This window comes from Apteryx mantelli, chromosome 14, assembly GCF_036417845.1.
Source record: "Apteryx mantelli isolate bAptMan1 chromosome 14, bAptMan1.hap1, whole genome shotgun sequence".
NCBI classification, from domain to species: Eukaryota; Metazoa; Chordata; class Aves; order Apterygiformes; family Apterygidae; genus Apteryx; species Apteryx mantelli.
In genome coordinates this window covers 22,115,270-22,132,984 of record NC_089991.1, presented here as the reverse complement: position 1 = coordinate 22,132,984, position 17,715 = coordinate 22,115,270, and the positions used below count along the sequence as shown (strand labels likewise).

Below are 17,715 nucleotides of genomic sequence, written 5' to 3'. Positions count from 1 at the left end.
TGCTGCTGACTGAGGCCCCTCAGACTCTTCCATTAACCTCCCCCTGAGCATTCTCCCCCTCTGCTTGGCTCAGTTGTCTCCTTGCTCCTCTCCAATTGGAGTTCCAGATTGTTAATGCCAGCCACTGCCCTCTAGTCTCCCTTTCACTCTCTTGTTGGTACCCAGGCCACTAAGGAGATTAGCTTGGCCTCAGCTACGCTCCTTCCCTAGCGACAAGGATGTCACAGGGCTGGTAGCCCATGTGCCAGCAGTGGCACATGTGCTGCCACCGCACCAGCAGTGACTCCACAGGGCAGCAGGGGCATCGAATCTCTGGTTCTAGGCAGACGACAGAGCCCCCCCGCATCCCTCCTGGACATAGCCTTGTGCTGGTACAGCACAGGAGCAGTTTTTAAAAGGCCACTGAAAATCCAGTTCTAAACACAGCAGGACATTCCTGCTGCCGCTCTGGAAAGAGAGGAGGAGAGTGCTAGCTCTTTAACCCGTCTTGCTCCCAGTGCACATAGCTTGTGGCATGCCTTTAAGAGGAGCCTCTTGGCTTTTCTTGCTACCCTGCGTCAGAGCAGGTAGCAACAAGAGAGGAAAGATTCCTGCGCATCCTCCCTTTGCTTGCCCCGGAGATCACGAGGCGCCGAAGCAGTTAATTCCGAATGCATGAGCGCTCTGCAAATCTCAGTTTCCATAACAACGGCTCCCAATGAAACCCAGAGCTATAAAATCCCATTAAACATCTGCCAGAGCCTGCCTATGCAGCCTGTGCAGGGTGCCACCTGCCGGCAAATCCACCCCGCCGTGCTGTCCTATATTCCCCATGCTGGGGCAGCAGGCAAGCAGCACCCAGCACCCCAGAAACACGGCCAGCCCTGGCTGAGATGGAAACAAGAGGAGGGACAGCGCTAGCATGCTAAGGAGGAAAGCTAGGGGCTTGAAACTTGGCTACCAGACCTGGCCTGTAAGCTACAGAAGGGAGCTTGCAATGCTCCTCCAAGTGTCTAGGCAGCAGGGTACAAGCAGGGTACAAGTCACCAGGGCCGTGGCAGGGGATCATAGGATACACACAGCACCGATCACTGCGACTTTGCCACCTAAGGCTGGCAGAGACACACCTCTTGGAGCAATTCAGTCCAAATTCACGCCAGGGACTCTTGTAAAGTTTGGATGGGCAGGATACAGTGACAGCAGTAGGCCATCAGCATCTATTACAGGTGATGCCTTCTAGTCTGCAATACTTATCAATCTGCTTATGCCAGTGGAGGCCTAAGAGGAGAGGCTAGGCTGCTGCGCAGGGTCTCTGAGGATGAGGCAGGACAGCAGTCCAAAGGGGACTTCAAACTGAACTCAGCCCAAGGCAGACAACAGGAAGACCGGAAGATAGAGAAAGGATGCTGGGAATCTGATGGTCCAGGGTCCCTGCCTAACTTTAGCAGATGAAGCCTAAATGCTTGCTCTTCAGATTTTGAGTGCCCAAGGGAATCTAAGCAACCTTTATGATAATTTACTTGATCAGAAGTTACATCTTTTCCTCTCCGTGTTTCTGTGACCCCCTGCAATACGAAAAGGCTTCTGCCAGCATGAACTCAGTTCTGTCCACAGTGCCAGACTCTGCGCTTGGGCAGCTAGGCACTCCTAGCAGCTCTGTTCTTGCAGTTTGCCACCTCCTAAAGCTTCTCACCAGCTGGGGGTAGGAAGCTAGGGAGGTGCTGCACAAATCCTTTAAGGTGATGTTCCTGATGCCAGAACCCAAGAAATCCATGCTGGTTGTAGGCAAGAAAAGCAGTGCCAAGTTCAGTCTTGTATCACAGAAAGGGCTCTGATTACTGAGCAAACGAGGAGCTAACAGTGAGAAGATATTAGAGAGATGCTACTAATCATGGGGGAAGCAGTCTAGTAGAGAACAGGCACTATGTCTCAAGGGGAAGGTCTAAGAACAGCCACAGGAATAACCCATTTCCATATTCCTTTACCGGTGTTTAGCATTTTTAGATGCGAGGACCTGGATACACAGTGAATGGGTGTCTCTGCATATGAAGCTGACTGCAGGATTGCTCAGCCACAGATATTTATTGAATCATTTCCATACGAAACCCTGTACGAGCAAGTTGCTCCCCTGCTCTCAGCTTCAGAGGCACAGAAACTACAGCTTTTTGTTCTATTTGTGAATGCTGCTGAGTCACTTGGATCCTGGGAGGAAGACTCTCCTCTGCCAGAGGACTGGGAAGAAAGAAAGCAGTGAGTGAACAGTGCCTTCTTTGCCCCCCCATCATCTAACTCCATTGCTGGGGATGGGAGAGAAAACAGTCACAGGGACTAGCAGCAGCAGGAGACCTGGAAATTCTGGCATCTGCAGGAATTGGGGGAATCCAAAGGGGCCTTGGCTGAAAGCAGATACAGAATGAAAATACTCTTTTTGAGCTACAATTGTGGTTGCTGGCGCAGCTGCCGGCCAGACCCCCTTCCGAAAACCGTAACATGCCAGTGAGGGGATGGAAATCATTAACTCGTACGTTTGCATGTTTTAACTGTTTCCATCTCCCGCCACCTCTTAAATGAGCTCAGACTTCTTAAGATTTCAAGCTCTCGGATGCTGGGCCTCCCCCCCCAGAGCAGCAGGCAGGAGTTGAGAGAACAACTAATGGAGAGCACACTGCTCCCTCTCCCCTCCTCCCCAAATGCTCTAAAAGGCAGAAACCACGGGCACACAGCTTTTCTGGGGAGGCCTGCAAGAGTAGACGGTCAGAACAGAAGCCAAACAACATCCAGGAGAAACCCAGAGCAGTTTGACATTTCTCAATGCATTATTTCAAAATGCAGAGGCTCAGAGGGAATGGAAAGAAAACCCGAGTTTTGCAAACGAAGCAGCTGGCTGCGAACACCACAGTGATCTAGGAATGATGCAGAGACAGGGTGGGGACCTCTGTCAGCATAACCCTGCTAGTCACTGAACACGCATTTAGCAGGCTGGCAAGTTTTTCTGTGGCAAGCCAAGCCCTTAAGGTCCACGAGCTCAGCTGTGATGACAATGCAGGTCTGCAGCTTTATCTGCTCACGTTCTGGGTCAGGACCACCTTGTTAAAGGAGGCAAAGCAGTGGGAGGCAGGGAGGAATGTGAGCTGGTGAGGCATTTCACTGCATGAGTTCAGGAGGAGGGGATGCATTCAGGAAATCCAAAGGCACAGGAAATCAATGGAGAGGGACAGTAATTGAGTCCATATGTTGTAACAAAAGAATGCAGCTGGTAGAAGGGAACAGACTGTAAGCGAGGAAGCCTGTGCTGGGGGGACAGCCGAGCACTTAGCAAGCAAAGTTACATTTTGGACCAAGAACCAAAGCAGAGAGCTTTGCAGCGGCCTTTGAAATCATACTAGCCACACTGCAGATGAAGCTAAGACGGGCTGCTTGTCACTCATGCGCTCCTCCAGGCTGGACTTTCAAGACTGTACCTGTCTTAGCTATGTGTCAGGGGACTTCTGAACAAACTCAATAACATCTTCATGAATCAGTTAATATTGCGTAAGGCCACAGAAACGGCTGATTTACTCTGAACTGACAGGGGTATATTCATACCGGTGTCATTGCCTAGTGTATTCGGGAGTTAGGAAGGAAAGTGAATAGTATGGACAATCCTAACATCAAAACATGATCTTGCCATTCATCAGCAATGCCAGAAGGGATGTCAGGTCTGCTCTATTCCCTGGAAGTTGTAAAACTGTAGCGTAGGAGTATCTACTGCTGTGCAGACTGACCCACTCAGAAGTTAGGGCACTGAAGGGATGAGGAAAGGGGAATCCTTTCCTGTAGCTCAGACTAACTCACAAGGCTATCCCACAGAGCTGCATCTGAACTAAGTACTTCCAGGCTCATGAAACAGCTCTGGGAGAGCTCATATGATTGTTTATGACCTTTTCCCCCCTCACTTTTTAAAATAAATTTGCAAAGAAATCTGAAACGTATGTGGTTGGAATAGACGAGTCTAATGCCAGACTTCTGCACTAGTAGAACAGCGTACAGTAGAACTGTTTGGAAAGCGGGGAGACATGAGCGCTCACACTAATAGGCATCAGGCCTCAAAAAAAACAAGGGAAGAGACAGAGCACAGGACCATAGCACTGAATTCTTGCCCGTTTTGTCCTATTACTTTTGGTGTGTAATGCAAATTTCTGCATTTTATTTAGATGAGCAGTCCCCTCAAAAAGGCTCTCAAGTTCAGCCAGGTTCTCTGTACCCTAGTAGGCTTTGCACATCTCTGGAGATGGGTTTATTGCGACTCACCTAACCCCCATGTTTAAAGCTCTTGTGCAAATCCCCAAGCTGCTGTTCACAAGCACAGAACTTCACCTGAGTAATATTACTCAATGTCTTACTGAGAGGATATCCCCAAACCTCCATCTCTTAGAATCCAACTCCAGAACATTTCTTTTCAATTCTCGCACACACTGTGTTCTCTGCACACACTGTTAGTAGGGCTGTGCATCGAGTCCAAAACCTCTGCTGTCCCCAAAACCCAATTACATCTCGTACCTGCATTCATGTCTATCAGCTGTTCTCTCTTCTGCTGCTTCTCCTTTCGTTCCTTCTCAGCCTTCTCCTTCGCCAGCTTCGCTCGGCGCATCTTCTCTTCTGTTTCACGCCGCTTCTGATTCTCCTTGACAGCTTGCTGTAAACAGGAGAAACAGATGCTTAGGGGCTGCATGATGGAGGGGGTGCGGGAAAGAACACACAAAGGCAGTTAACATTCCTCTTTGGAAGAAGAGTAAAAAGTGTGGTAGATCTGGACAATGAAGGAAACAGAGCCAAGGATAAGAGGAGGAAAGGGCATCTTGCTCACCAGAAACATATTTCTGAAGTTGTTCAGATCCATGAAAAAGTCCTCAATAGATGTTTTCTTGGGGTCAAACAAAAAGTACTGGCCCAGCTCCTTAAAGAGGTTCTCCATGTTTGAGTGCATCATTCGCAGTTTGTTGTACTGCTCCTTGGCATCCTTAATAAAACTGTGAAATCCAGAAGTCAAGGAACATAAGCCAGTTGCTAGGCAGAAAACATGAGAGTGAGCAACAGATCAGATATACTCCACCATCACCAGACTGTGATGCTGAGATGAACCCAGCCTAATCTGTTCAGTGTTTGGGTGAGGCTTCAGCTTCCTGTGTCAAAGGAAAAAATAGGAATATGCAGCTCCCAAGCAAGCAGCATCGTTCTTGTACTCCACCTCACAGCCTGGATTACAATTCCAAAACACACTCCTGCAAGTGCCTCTTACAAAAGCCAGATTTCATGGTACAGCCCCCCCCCCCCCCCCAAAACGCACCACAGTACAGCAGGCAGCAGTGCAGCTGCGCCCAGACACCCACGCAACTCAGCAGAGCCCCTCTGCAAGAACACAACGCTCCCAGCCTGCCCATCAACCTGGATGTGCTTCAGGGACTCCAGGAACGCAGCAGCCAGCTCACTTTTAGAACACAGCTGAACAGAGCGACAATCCCTTTGCCCAAAGCTGCCACCAAGATCCAGAACAACAGAGATCCCCTGCTGATGGCAAATAGCGTCCCTGGGGCAAATGCAAGATCCTCCAAAACTATATAGTAACACTCCTTATGCATCATGACAGAAAGGCCTTTTTCCATACAACAGGCCCTTCTGCTCTCTCCCCCTCCAGACTTTGCTGAGCCTTGTGAATCCCTTCTGCCATAGCTCACACCCATTTTGGAACATCTTTCTTCCTACAAGCAAAAGGATATTGTCATTTTTTCCACAAATTTGTCCTTTTCGTCTGTAGCAGCTGGAAAACTCTCAATATCGCGTTCCACATCCGAAATCTGTTTCTTCATCATGTCCAAATTTTTCTGCAAGTTCTCAGCAGACACTGAAAAAGACCCCCCAAAAGACATAAAAATAGAGAAGGACATTCCCAAAATATTTACTTGAAACAGGAGCAGGGTTTCTATCCTGCAACTGCTATCAGGACTGCATATGTACCCCTGAAAACATGTCTGACGTCTGCCAGAAGTGTGGCTCATCCCAATTTAGGCTCAGGCAAATCACACTCATTGATGATTAACTGCTGCAAAACAACACCTCAGTGCTCCAAAAACCTGAACAGCAGATCTTTGAGGAAATATGGCAGTTTCTGCTCCCAGACAATGAAAGGAGAAACCTCTGGTACGAGTACAAACCCCAAGTTATACCAGCCAGCCCCATCGTTCTCTACTCTCCTTTTCTGCAGTATTTTGGTAGGGGAGACATGACGGGAAAGCCCTCCATGCTTTAACAATCTCCAGTCCCTAAAATATTAAAAGGAACTTCTTTTTGACTTAAAGCTGTTTAAAGACTGAAGGCCCCAAGACTGGGTATCTGCAAAGACACTGTGAAGCTACCTGCCTACCTCTGCTGCTCAGTAGCACCGGGACAAGAGAAAGGACACTGTCATACCAGCAATGTCATTACATGTTAGAAGGATGCTAATAGCTGAAAGGAAACATTAGAGCAGAACCAGGGAAACACTGACAGGTAAGCTGAAGAGCACAGTCCTGGGTGGGTGGTGGTGGGGGCAGCAGTAGTCAGGCATGCTGCAGAGAGCTTTCATCCTCTCTCCGAGAAGGATACATCTGCAGTCTGCATCCTGCTGTTGAGACTCAATTTCCTTCCTCCCTGGATACTGACTCAGCACAAGCAGCTCTTTATCACAAGACAAAACAATGGGTATCCTTCCTTCCAGGCATCGTATCCGTTTATTTCATTGATGCTTCCCTCACTACTCTGCACAGTAAAGCACAGCCACAGCAATTATTTAATAGGGAAAAGGCTGCTACTGTAACAACAGAAATAATGCATCTTTGGGAAGCAGCCTCAGACTTTGCAGCCACCTTCCATCTAACACCCACAGACATATAAACAAACTTCAACTATCTTCATTCAGAAATGCCTAGATCCCCTGTCCCCAGTCACGCCAAACATCCATCTTCTGCTCTCCTAAAAAGAAACCGCAAGGGCTCCCTGTGCACCCAGCCACGGGCCACCTGCCCTACTGCAGTACCTCGACTGGCCTTTTCCACGTGGATGAGCTCATCAGGAAATGTCAGCAGTTTGGGGTGGGACTGTTCACACTGTTCAGCCACGAAGTGCAGCAGCGTTAACTTCTGATCTGAGGACTTTGTGTCTCGGAGCTGGTAATGAAAAAAAAAAAACCAACAAACTCATCGCAAGAGCAGGACTGTACAGAAAGCATTTAAAGATTAGCCAGCAGTTATTTCCAGCCCCATATGCAGGCGGCTAGGAAATAAACACAGAGGGTACGAATCAGTTCCCTGAGCTGCCCGTAGGAAAGCACTCACCTTGCAGAGAAAGCTGATGTTGAAGCCAAAGGCACCAGCATTCCTAGAGCCTGCGTTCATGAAGTTGCCCACCAGCAGAATAAACTCCAGCAGGCCTGAGAAACTCTCACTCTTGCGGACCTCCTCGCAGGCTGCTGTCACCGAGACGATTTCAGGTTTGATGTTCTCTACCTGCTCATTGAACTGCAGCTTGAAGAGGATGGCATTGAGACGGGGCCGGAGACGAGAAACTGAGCTAATCTGAGAAGGGAACGGGAGAGGAAAAGTGTTCACACATAAGGGGAGGGGGAAACTGAGGTGGTCTGAGAAAGAAGGGGAAGAGAACAGACAGTTACTCACCACTAATTATAGCTCTATATGGACCCACTCTCTAGGAGCGGGTGTCATACCTCCAGAGTCCCAAAGATACTCCAGAGCAATCGCCCTTCAGAGACTCACGTCCAGTCATGCATTAGGTACCTCGTTTTAACTGAAAAGATTGAGCCTACACACCATATCATAACTCAGACCCACTCTACCAAGCAAAAAATTAAGTCAAAGTGACGGAGGAGGCAGGTGAGTAGCAGCACTGGATGCACGTACACACCAGGAGCAGCAGTCAGCAACCTTTTCCTTTGCACAAAGTCACCATTGCCAATTCCCACTTGAAAGATCAAATCCAAAAAACATTAAAGTGATGCCTACAGTCCCACAGACTTCAGACGTATCAAGCACTTGTTTCACACTGACCTGAGTCAAAGCCCAACGTAGCTACAAGCACTGAAATCAGCAGGAGAATAATGTAGAAGTATTTATTTAAAGAGAGATGAAGAGATGCTTCTCAAGATAAGCATTGACTGATCTAGTCTCAAGGGACTATCACCAAGCACATCGGTGCCACAGGATCCTTCGGCAGCGCAGGCATGTCTCTGAAGCAGCTGCAGCTTGTTAGGCAAGGCCTTCTGCTTTTAACTCCCGACTGCCACATGACTGAACACAGACAGCTACCAAACAAGAACTGCCTGTTACTTGTGCTGCTTCTCAATTTGTTACAGCCATACAAACCGTTTTCTAAACGGTTGGGTTCTGCCCCCAGAGAGGTTTCACGTTCAGATCACAAAACCCCGCCTTGGGCAAGCTCTCTGGAAAGGAAACTATCTCAGAGCAAACATATGTTATCATGGCCAGGAATGGGCTTAAAAGTTACTCGTGAGCCTGGGGAAGGGAATTGTGTTCAGACTCCCGACATTAGACAGATTACAGACAGCTGGGTATAGGGACAAGAGACTTCCAAAAAGAGCATCAGCAAGGGCTGAATGATGGCAGAATCAGCATCCTTTGTGGAGAAAGTCATTCTAAACATTAAGTGCATCTTAACTGTAAGAATCCTATTTTGATCAATAAAGTGAAAAAAATAGGAACAGGACATTGCTGAGGTATTCCATCCTTCCCATACTTCTCAGGGTTCATAAAGGTTCCAGAATTAGTAACAAGATCAGATTTATTTTCTACTCTGCTGTTTCTGATGAGCAGCACTCTCAATTGAAGTCAGAGTCTCAGCTCTTGGAGAACTTGTCCTCTTTACAGAATTCATCGGACACATGGCTCTGGCCTTCCTCTTTCCCGACCTTCTCTCTTGCTGCCTTATATTCTACAGCAAGCAAGGTAAAATTGGATTGTGCAAACTTAATGGTTCTGTTAAAAAAGGCTTTTTGGATCTGATAATTTGAAACCTTCTTGCACTGAAGGAAGAAGAAGAAAAAAAATCCTGTTCCGAGTTTCCTTCTGACCAAAGTTTTATTTGCTGGAATTAAATGTGGCTGAAGAAATGGACTAATTTTGTTGGACTTCTACAGGCCACCAGATCCTTTTACATTTCGAGCATGAGGTTTCTCAGATGTGGACAGCCTAAAGTACTGTGTCTCAAGAAGACTATATTTGAGACCCTCTCAAAATGTTTGGGGAGGACAAATTGGGAGCTCTTGATTCTTCATTTTTTTTCTTGCCTTTAAAAAAGGAGGAACCCAAGTAACCATACACTTCATGAAAGTTTGTACTCAAGGAACAAGAGCAGGGTGAACAGATTTTCTACAACACAGATACAAGGACCTTTCATACCATTTGTATCCAAAAATCCATAAGGTCCAAAATTTACTCATCTAGATTCCCCACATAAAGTGAGATAATAAAAGCTACCAGTTCCACAGGGAGAGTCAGCCTATTTGGAAACCTAGATAATAAAGTTGGTCCTGACAAAGCAGCCCAAAGAGAATTACTTCTATCCAAGCAGGTTAAATACGTTAACAACTTTTTTGACAAATTAAGCATAGTATTTAAATTCATCTCTGGTCAGTTGTAAGGATGCTAAAAGGCATTATCAACAAGCAAAAAGGAAAGAAAAAGACTTCAGAAACAAAGTCCCTACCTGAAAGACATGATGTGTAGCAGAGAGACTAGGTAGAAGAGACTTTCTAATTGTTATTTATCTTGAATGCATGTAAAGGCTTAAAAATGAGACCTAGAAGTCCTAAAGTTGCACAGTGCCTTCACCTGTGTAATGCTAAGTTCTTCCCATTTGCAAATCCAAAGCCTCTCCTTTGTATTCCCCCACTCCCTGCAGTCTGCTTTTCACTTACAGCCCTGCAAACTCTACCCCCAGGCTCTAGGGCAGTGCTCTGAACCTCAGGCCTTGCACTGGTGCACTGTGAAACGGTCATTAGGTCTAATGTGCTGGGTTTTGCAGTGGGAAGTGATTGCCACCGATGGGTGGATTGTCCTTCCTTTGCCACCCCTCGCTTTGTAGCTTTAGTCTGTAACCTTATACTAGGGAACAGAGTGCTCAGTATATAACAATAGGAGACAATGGCACTTAAGCAACCAATACACATGACCTGATGACAGACAACACAAAGGTTAACGGCCAGTTAGCATTGCAACAGCCTCACCTGATCAAAGCCTGCTCCAATCAACACTATTAGCCTAACGAGTGAGTCTCCCTAACGGGGAGACTGAGCAGGGCCTGAAGAAACCAATAGTTACTGTGGGAAAGGTATTTGGGGGACAAAGAAGGCTCATTTGGGGAGACTTGCATTGTCTCTCCTCCTGGTTGGCTCCTGGGGAGAGTCTTCCCTTTCCCAGAAATAAATCTGGGTGCTGTTAGCCTGTCTGATGATCCTTTGTGCAACACTAGACAGAGGAAATTCAGAGACAGCACAAGGAATGCGGAGGTGGAGTGGGACATCACACAAGGAACAAACCAGTGAAAAATACAATTTTTCAGTTAGAGAAAGGTGCCGATTGATCTTTCTTTGCCTGAGTAGAGGAAAAGGCACTCACCACAACTCCAAACTGCTCAGACTCTGCCAGGTCATTGTATTCATCCTTCAGCTCTGCAAGCATCTTCAGCTGCTCTGGCTCTGGCATTTGCTTAATCAAATTCTACAAGAGAAATGCATACATCCGTGGCACAGGGCTGCCTGAACCAGCACCCAACACATGCAACCAACAGAGAAGTCCAAATGACAGAGCAGAAATAGCTCCCTTACACTCTGTGACCCTCCCGCACAAGAAAGGAAGGGGATAAAAACTTAATAGAGCTCTGTAGTGAACAAGGTCACTCTCTCCCAAATTGCAGTGCAGCAGAAGTTAGGAAACAGCTGCCCACAAAAATCTCTCTCCTGCACAGTCCACACTCTCACCTGAACCATGGACTCAGTCAGCACAGTCTCATTCACCTCCAGGATTACAGTCTTGATCTCTTCATAAGGCATACGGAATGATCCCAGAAAAATGGCTGCCAGGACCCAAAGAGAAGCACAGGTCAATTTTTAGGGACAATATCCTGCCAAGTGCTTAAAAGGAAACGGTCCCTGATTTTGTCATACTCACACAGGTTCTGGGCAGTCTTCGAATCCAACACTTTCAGCTCCTTGACTTTTTTCTTTTGAGTTGTCTTTTTCTCCTCTCCACCCTCCTGGTCTTTCTTTGCTGTGAGTACAGAAAACACAGGTAAGTTGTAAAAAGCTGAACGCGCATGAGCTTTTATTCATATAATGTCTGAACAGAACTGCCCTAGTACTCAGTGACAAAGCTCTGGCTAGTCTATAAAACAAATGCTTACAAAGGGGTGGAGAAAGCTCAGAGTGCTGCTCTCCTTGGCCTTGTCACAGACATGGACACAGGCTTTACTCTCCCACGAAAAGAAAGAACAAACCCGGCTAAGTACTGCTATTGCCTTAAATAAAAGCAGAGACTTCAGACCAAGGTGACAACATCCACCCGTACATCAGAGCTCAATGCGAGACACTGAATGCATGGAATTTGCGGTGTCCTGCATAGGAAAGGAGGCACAGCAGATGCCCAGTGTCACCACAGTCCCTGGACCTTCTTAGGACCTCTAAAGCCTGTTAACAATCCCCTCCTCCGTGTTACACTCGTCTCCGAGACCGTCACAGACACTCCCTTCTCTGGGAGCATGAATAGATCAACCAGCTCTCCTGGAATGGGCATTCCTGGGACTTGCACATCTAGGAACACTGAAGGGTTTGGACCTTGTCCTGCAACACCCTCTGCCAGCTGCCGTACCAGGAGAGGGATGACTAAGGCATCCTCCTGCATAGAGGCCCAAACACTCACTGCTTCATTGGCTGCAAGTGACATTGCGGGTTGGAAGGAGCAGCCGAACCTCCCTTGTCCCATGGCAGCCTCACAAGCCATGTAGCTCATACACTGAGGCCAGCAGGGACACAAGCTGGCAGGTGAGACCATGGAAGAAGGAGCTTAACAGCTCTGCTACACCACTCTGCAGTGTGGCTCCAGTTCCACAGCCCATGTCCAAAAGGGGACAGTCCTTCCTACTGCACCCCAACTCTGCAAATGAGGAGCAGCATGGAAACACAACCCTGCCGTGTCCTGCAGGGTGCTCCTCCTTCAATACTTTGGGCGCAGGGACGACTGGAGCCTGTAGCACCCTCAGCATCGCTGCCCAGGAACAAGGCAGGGGAGGACGAGCACCTCTTCCCTTGGAGCTAACCCGTGGCTGCGCTGCTCCTCCAAGCCTTCACCCTCAGACATGTGCTGACACCCCAGGCTAGCGCGCAGACAGCACGGCTGCTGCAGGCACAGATTCACTGACCTATTTTCATATATGTGGGCATGCACATGATCACAAGCAAAGGGCACTACTGCTGCTTAGGGATATTTAAAGGAAAAGACACTCATATAGCTATGCCCAGAAGCCACAATCATTCTTAGGACAAAGATATTCATTATCTTCCCGAGAAGCATCCTTGCGAAGGGCTGTAGGAAGAAGAAAAGGCACAGACCACATGGCTAAAAAAGGCAAAACAAAAAGCCCCATCAAGCTGTGAAATCACATTTTTTTAAGCAAGCAACAGAATTGCTGGAGATTTAAGAACTTGAGAATAAACTGGGCCCAGGACTCAATAAGTAGAAGAGTCTCACCTATTCTGTGTGAAAGGAACAAATTTCTATAAAAATGGACCGAGGTGGGATTGAGCAGTCTTGCAGATATATCCCTCACCTCTCCGTCACTCACGGATGAGCTACTTGTGCGGACTAATCTAAACCAACTTTAAACAAGTCAGTCTCAGTAATTTGTTTTGTTTGAGATCCCAGGTGGACTTGGACCAAGTTGCAAAGCTTTTAATCCATACCTCAGGCAGCCTTTGGAGCTAGCAGCTTCAGTGTTAGCTAGTTTGAAATTAGTCAGATAGGTTTAAACCAGGTACAATCTATGCACACATACCTCTAAAGGCTGGGTATTAGAACAACAGATGCTACAAAAAGAAAATAAACCCTCATACTACACTCTTTAGTCTGGGGAAAAAAAGTGAAAAAAGAAAAAAGGAACAGAAGCCCTACAGAGGTTCAAAAAACTGTTTCTTGCCAATCACCTTTCACGGAAGGGAGATTTGTTGTGCTTGTAACAGAGCAAGAGTCTGCAAACGGGCAGCTACTGGGAAGCAGATCAGACACTGCAAGATATGCCTGTGATTAGCTACAAGCGAGTCCATCACTGAGCCTACAGCATCCTTTTTTGGTTGATTCAGTGAAGTTCATCACTAAGTTTGAAGCTGTGAAAGCTCTGAGCAGCCCTATAGCACTTGCACTAAGAGACGTTTGCCCTCAGCCTCCTTGAAATATAAGTGTGTTTTACCCATCCTTTTGGAAAGTCTCGAGCCTGACTGGTATCTTATTACAAGTAGGTTGGTATAACAGAATTCACTGTCAAGGCAGAAGTGTCAACATTATGGAGGTCTGAAACAGCATACTTTGTCAGTGACAAATCCAAGTTTATGGTAAACTCCCTAACTTCCCATTCTTCTGAATTCCCAAGCCTCCCTTAGCAGCCAAGGCACTCTGTAGCCTGAGACTCAAATTGCAGAAATAACAGAAACACTTAAAACAAAATGAACCCCCCCCCCCCAACATCCTCCATAGGAGTAACACCACTCTCCAGCTCCTAGGAAAGAGAATGACGATGCCCGGAAAAACCCAGCTAACCCTGATGAAGGCAGCACACAGATAAGAATCATCAGTATAGAAAAGAATATAGTGCTACGCAGTGCCACGACCCAGATCAACATGCTTTTTGTGCAGACTATAACTAACAAGGAAAAAGCTACGCTGAATCCCGAGACATGGGAAAGCCCGTTCCCGAGTCCTAGCAGCGTAAAACCCAGCTGTCTTACACTGCTGTCTGGCCTGCCTGTTTGAAGACGACATATCCCCCCTTCTCAGAGGGCTCCGGGGATTTCACCAGGAGCAGGACACCAGACTTCAGGATGAACACAAGGCCACTAGCGTGGCAGACAGCATGCAGTCTTCCAGGGGGCAGGATCCAAGAGGGAAAATTTGGGGAGGTGGGAAGCTATTCTGAAGCTGGGGGGCGGGATATCTGCAAAGAAACTTTTGCTTTACAAAAAGCAGCATGAAGCCTCCAACAGTTTGGTTTGCCAGCTCACTTCAGATCCTGGACTGAGAAATACCTGCTCACCCCAAGCGCTCCACTGCATCACAAGAAGGATGCAGCGAGGAATCAGATAAGAGTTGCTACTACAAATAGAGACATTAATAACAATTACTCAAATGTCATATGCTGGCAGCTCTCCTGGAGGTCTGCACACAGCTGGGAAAGGTGCCACTGCCAGGATCTAGCAGTAATGCACCTGGGGCAATGATCCACCCCCAACCTGCCCAGGCAGGAAGGAAAACAAGGCAATAGAGCTCCGGATCCTGAACAATGAGAACAGGAAAGTCCCGTTTGTCAGGGGACCTGGGACAACGGCAGCCGTGCAACCAAGGCTTAGCTGCACGCAGCTTCCATGCAGTTTTGAGGGATAACCCCCGCCTGATCTGCCCGGCCTCATACAGAAGCGAGGGCAAGAGAGCCGCGTTGCAGCTAAGCATCCTATAACAGTAAGGGAAGGTAATACCAGACCTTGGTGGGTGGCAGGGGGACGACCCTGGGGCAACCGTTCATCTGAAATACCAACTTGGTGGACAGCAGAGGGGTTGCAGACCCCCAGTTCTGGCATCCCCCCCACCGAGAGCCCCTGGCTCTGCCCCCACGCTGGCGCTTGCTGCCTCTCCCCAGCCCCCCGCATCCAGTCCCCGGGCCAAGAAAGTCGCTGCCGCAGAGCCCCAGCAACAGCTTCGCCTCGGCTTGTCTCGCTCCCCCCCTCCTTCCTCCCCTCCCGGACTCCTCCCTTGCCAACCTTTTTATTTTCTGCGTCATAAACATAAAATGGAGACTGCAAGGAAGGAAAAACACTTTGCCTAAAATGGCTGAGGAAGAGGAAGGATTTGCACAGCGGTGCAAGAGCACCATCTGCCGCCGGACGGGCTGCCGAGCGAGGGCGGCAGCACCCCAGCCCCACACCTAGGTGCTGAGCACAACGCGGGCAGAAAAGGAGACTCCAGCCAGCCCTTACTGGGTCATTTAACTTGTCATGACAGCCAAACCATTCGCTTCAAACACTTCAGCAGCCTTGTCTCTTCCTGAGCTTTCCTGGTTGCCTCTCACTCCCCCCTTTTTTAATTCCATTTTTCACACTGTGTTACAGGCACAGTCCTGAGGGCAAAGCTAATACTTCATTTATTTTGCATAAAATCTACCATATTTCACATATACAACTCCCAACGACTAATGCTGCTACTCTCCATATTTATAGATTTTTCCAGGTTTGGGAAAAACACCAAGGTTTATCCATGTTTTATCTGCACTAGGAATGAGTTTAGGGTTTCTGCTAGAAGCCTGGTGTTACTTCTTGTGGGAACACCCCTTCTCAGGGAGGATGGGGGGTGGCCGGCACCCAGACCCAAGGACAGGAGAAAGGATTCAGTATAGACACCGGGTGAGAACTGGCACAGATCAAAACTGAGATGACCAGATACTGCCCCTCAGCAAGATTTAGGACCCAAAGGACAAGTGGAAAACCAGAACAAGTACACCTTGGAAGACATTCCTTGAGCCTCCAGCTTTTAAGCTAGGAGTAAATCAGCCTCGGGTTCAGCTAGATTTGGCCCTAAGTTTAAGATTCACATGTGAACCTTATGGGAGGTTTTCTCCGGATTAGTTTAACAAGAAGCCGAAGACATCCATTCAGTTATGACAGGGAAAACTAACAGATTTGGGATCCCAAATCCTTTGTGGCAACTGGAGTAAACACACTCGGGAGGACGAGGAGGAAAAGCAAGGGATTTAAAAAAAGAGGAGAAAAGGAAAATACAGAGAGAAAACACATAAGTGACTGAAGCCAAAATCCTAACAGCAAAGAATTAAATTCAGGCAGTAGCAGGGGTCCCACCGTTACTGAGCCTGCTTGGAGCACAGCACACAGCACACATTTAAGAACCGTAGCACCCTATGTCCCGTCTGCAGGGACAGACCCTCGCAAGCCCAAGGTCTGGCAGCGCCAGCGCTCGCGTGCCACAAAGCCGCACACTGAAAACCGCACAGGTTATGTAACAGCGCTGCTCCCCCGAAGAACCGGGCCACTGCAAAAGCTCGCTCTAAGGCCCTTTTCCGAGAGAGAAGGGTCCGTTTTGTGAATCGCAGGCAGGCCGACGCGAAGCCGGTGCTCTGCAATGCTGTTTTTGCAGCGGGAGCGTGCCCGGGTGCAGACGCAATGCGGGACATCCGGGACAGGGAACGCAGGTAGATTCGATCCTGCTGTCACTCTGCTGACTGCACCAGCTGCAGAAGTTACGGGCACATCGCCTGCGCGCCAAGAGACAAGGCAGGAGCCCAGCCCCAGGACAGCAGAGCGCCCTGCATGCCAGAACCGGCCGACGAGGCAGGAGCAGCCCAACCAGGGCACTGCCCAGCTCCTACTTTTGCAGCACTGCTGCATAGGAAGGGGTGTCAACAGGTAAAAGTGCCAGAATTTCTCAGCCTCTGAGCAACGGGGGGCTGAATAACCGCGCAACATCGCTTTGTGGCTACTCAGCCCCGGTGTATTCCCAGCACGCCCTCGGTGACTCAGCATGGGAGCGCTGGGAAAGCCTGAGCCACGCATCAGGGTGGACCCCAGCCTGGCAAGGCAATGCCACAGGGCAGGAGTGACAAAGACCAGCAAAACTTTCGGGGAGCTCAGCGCTGGGGTACGCTGGCACCGCGCTGCAGCTAGCTAACGCCGTAATCTCAGCAGGGAGGGGGGGAAGCTAAAAAGAGAGGAGAGATACAGAAGCACCGTAGCAAGAGGTGCTGGGAGCACAGGATGGGGTGCACCGCAGAAACGCAGGGAGCCCCATAAAAGAGGAACAGGAGTGGTTCCCTGGCAGAGAGCTAGAAAAGGGCTTGCACAGCGTTTCGGAGATCAGCGTTTCGGAGATCTCCGTTTCTTCCAGCGGCACAAAAGACTGCTAATCCCCCCCTTCTGCTTTTAAGCAGCATAATAACCAAGCACCTCAAGGGCCGGGGGAGCCGGCTGGGGCGCAGTTGGTGCCTTTGTGTGCACAGGCAGGTGATTCCTCCCCGTGACCCCCCCAGTCCACCCCAGCAGCAGATGGAGAAACCCCCCCAATTAGGATCTCGTCACACACTGAAAAGAGACACAAATCCCCGAAACGAGGCTGCCCGGCGGGACAAAGACTCCTTGAAACGCGAGCCAAGCTGCTCCTTCCAGGTTCGGCCGGGCAGGGGGGCAGCACAAAGGCTGGGGCCGGCGCTGGGCGGGCGCAGCCGGCGTTTCCCCTCTTTGTCTGGAGAAGGAGGTCAGCGCGGGGGACGCGGGGGGAGCCGGGGGGGGGGGACGCGGGGGGAGGCAGGGCAGGGCGCAGTGCTGCGTCAGAGCCTCGCCAGGAAATCAGCTGAGCTCTTCTCCCAATCCCAGGCTTCTGACCTCATCACCAGGAACCAGGCCAAAACAGCTCAACTGCGCAC

General features: G+C 48.9%; 1 protein-coding gene across 1 annotated transcript in view; it reads right to left on the bottom strand.

The window, feature by feature from the left end:
• Nucleotides 1-17,715, bottom strand: part of DIAPH1 (diaphanous related formin 1) — a 114,446-nt gene that overhangs the window by 13,780 nt on the left and 82,951 nt on the right. Inside the window, exons 18-25 of the mRNA XM_067305092.1 lie at nt 11,196-11,294; nt 11,006-11,100; nt 10,644-10,745; nt 7,329-7,568; nt 7,031-7,160; nt 5,736-5,860; nt 4,826-4,990; nt 4,519-4,654 (exon numbers count right to left, since the gene is read on the bottom strand). Of these exons, the coding sequence (XP_067161193.1) occupies nt 4,519-4,654; nt 4,826-4,990; nt 5,736-5,860; nt 7,031-7,160; nt 7,329-7,568; nt 10,644-10,745; nt 11,006-11,100; nt 11,196-11,294 (1,092 nt within the window). The remainder of the gene's footprint in view (nt 1-4,518; nt 4,655-4,825; nt 4,991-5,735; nt 5,861-7,030; nt 7,161-7,328; nt 7,569-10,643; nt 10,746-11,005; nt 11,101-11,195; nt 11,295-17,715) is intronic.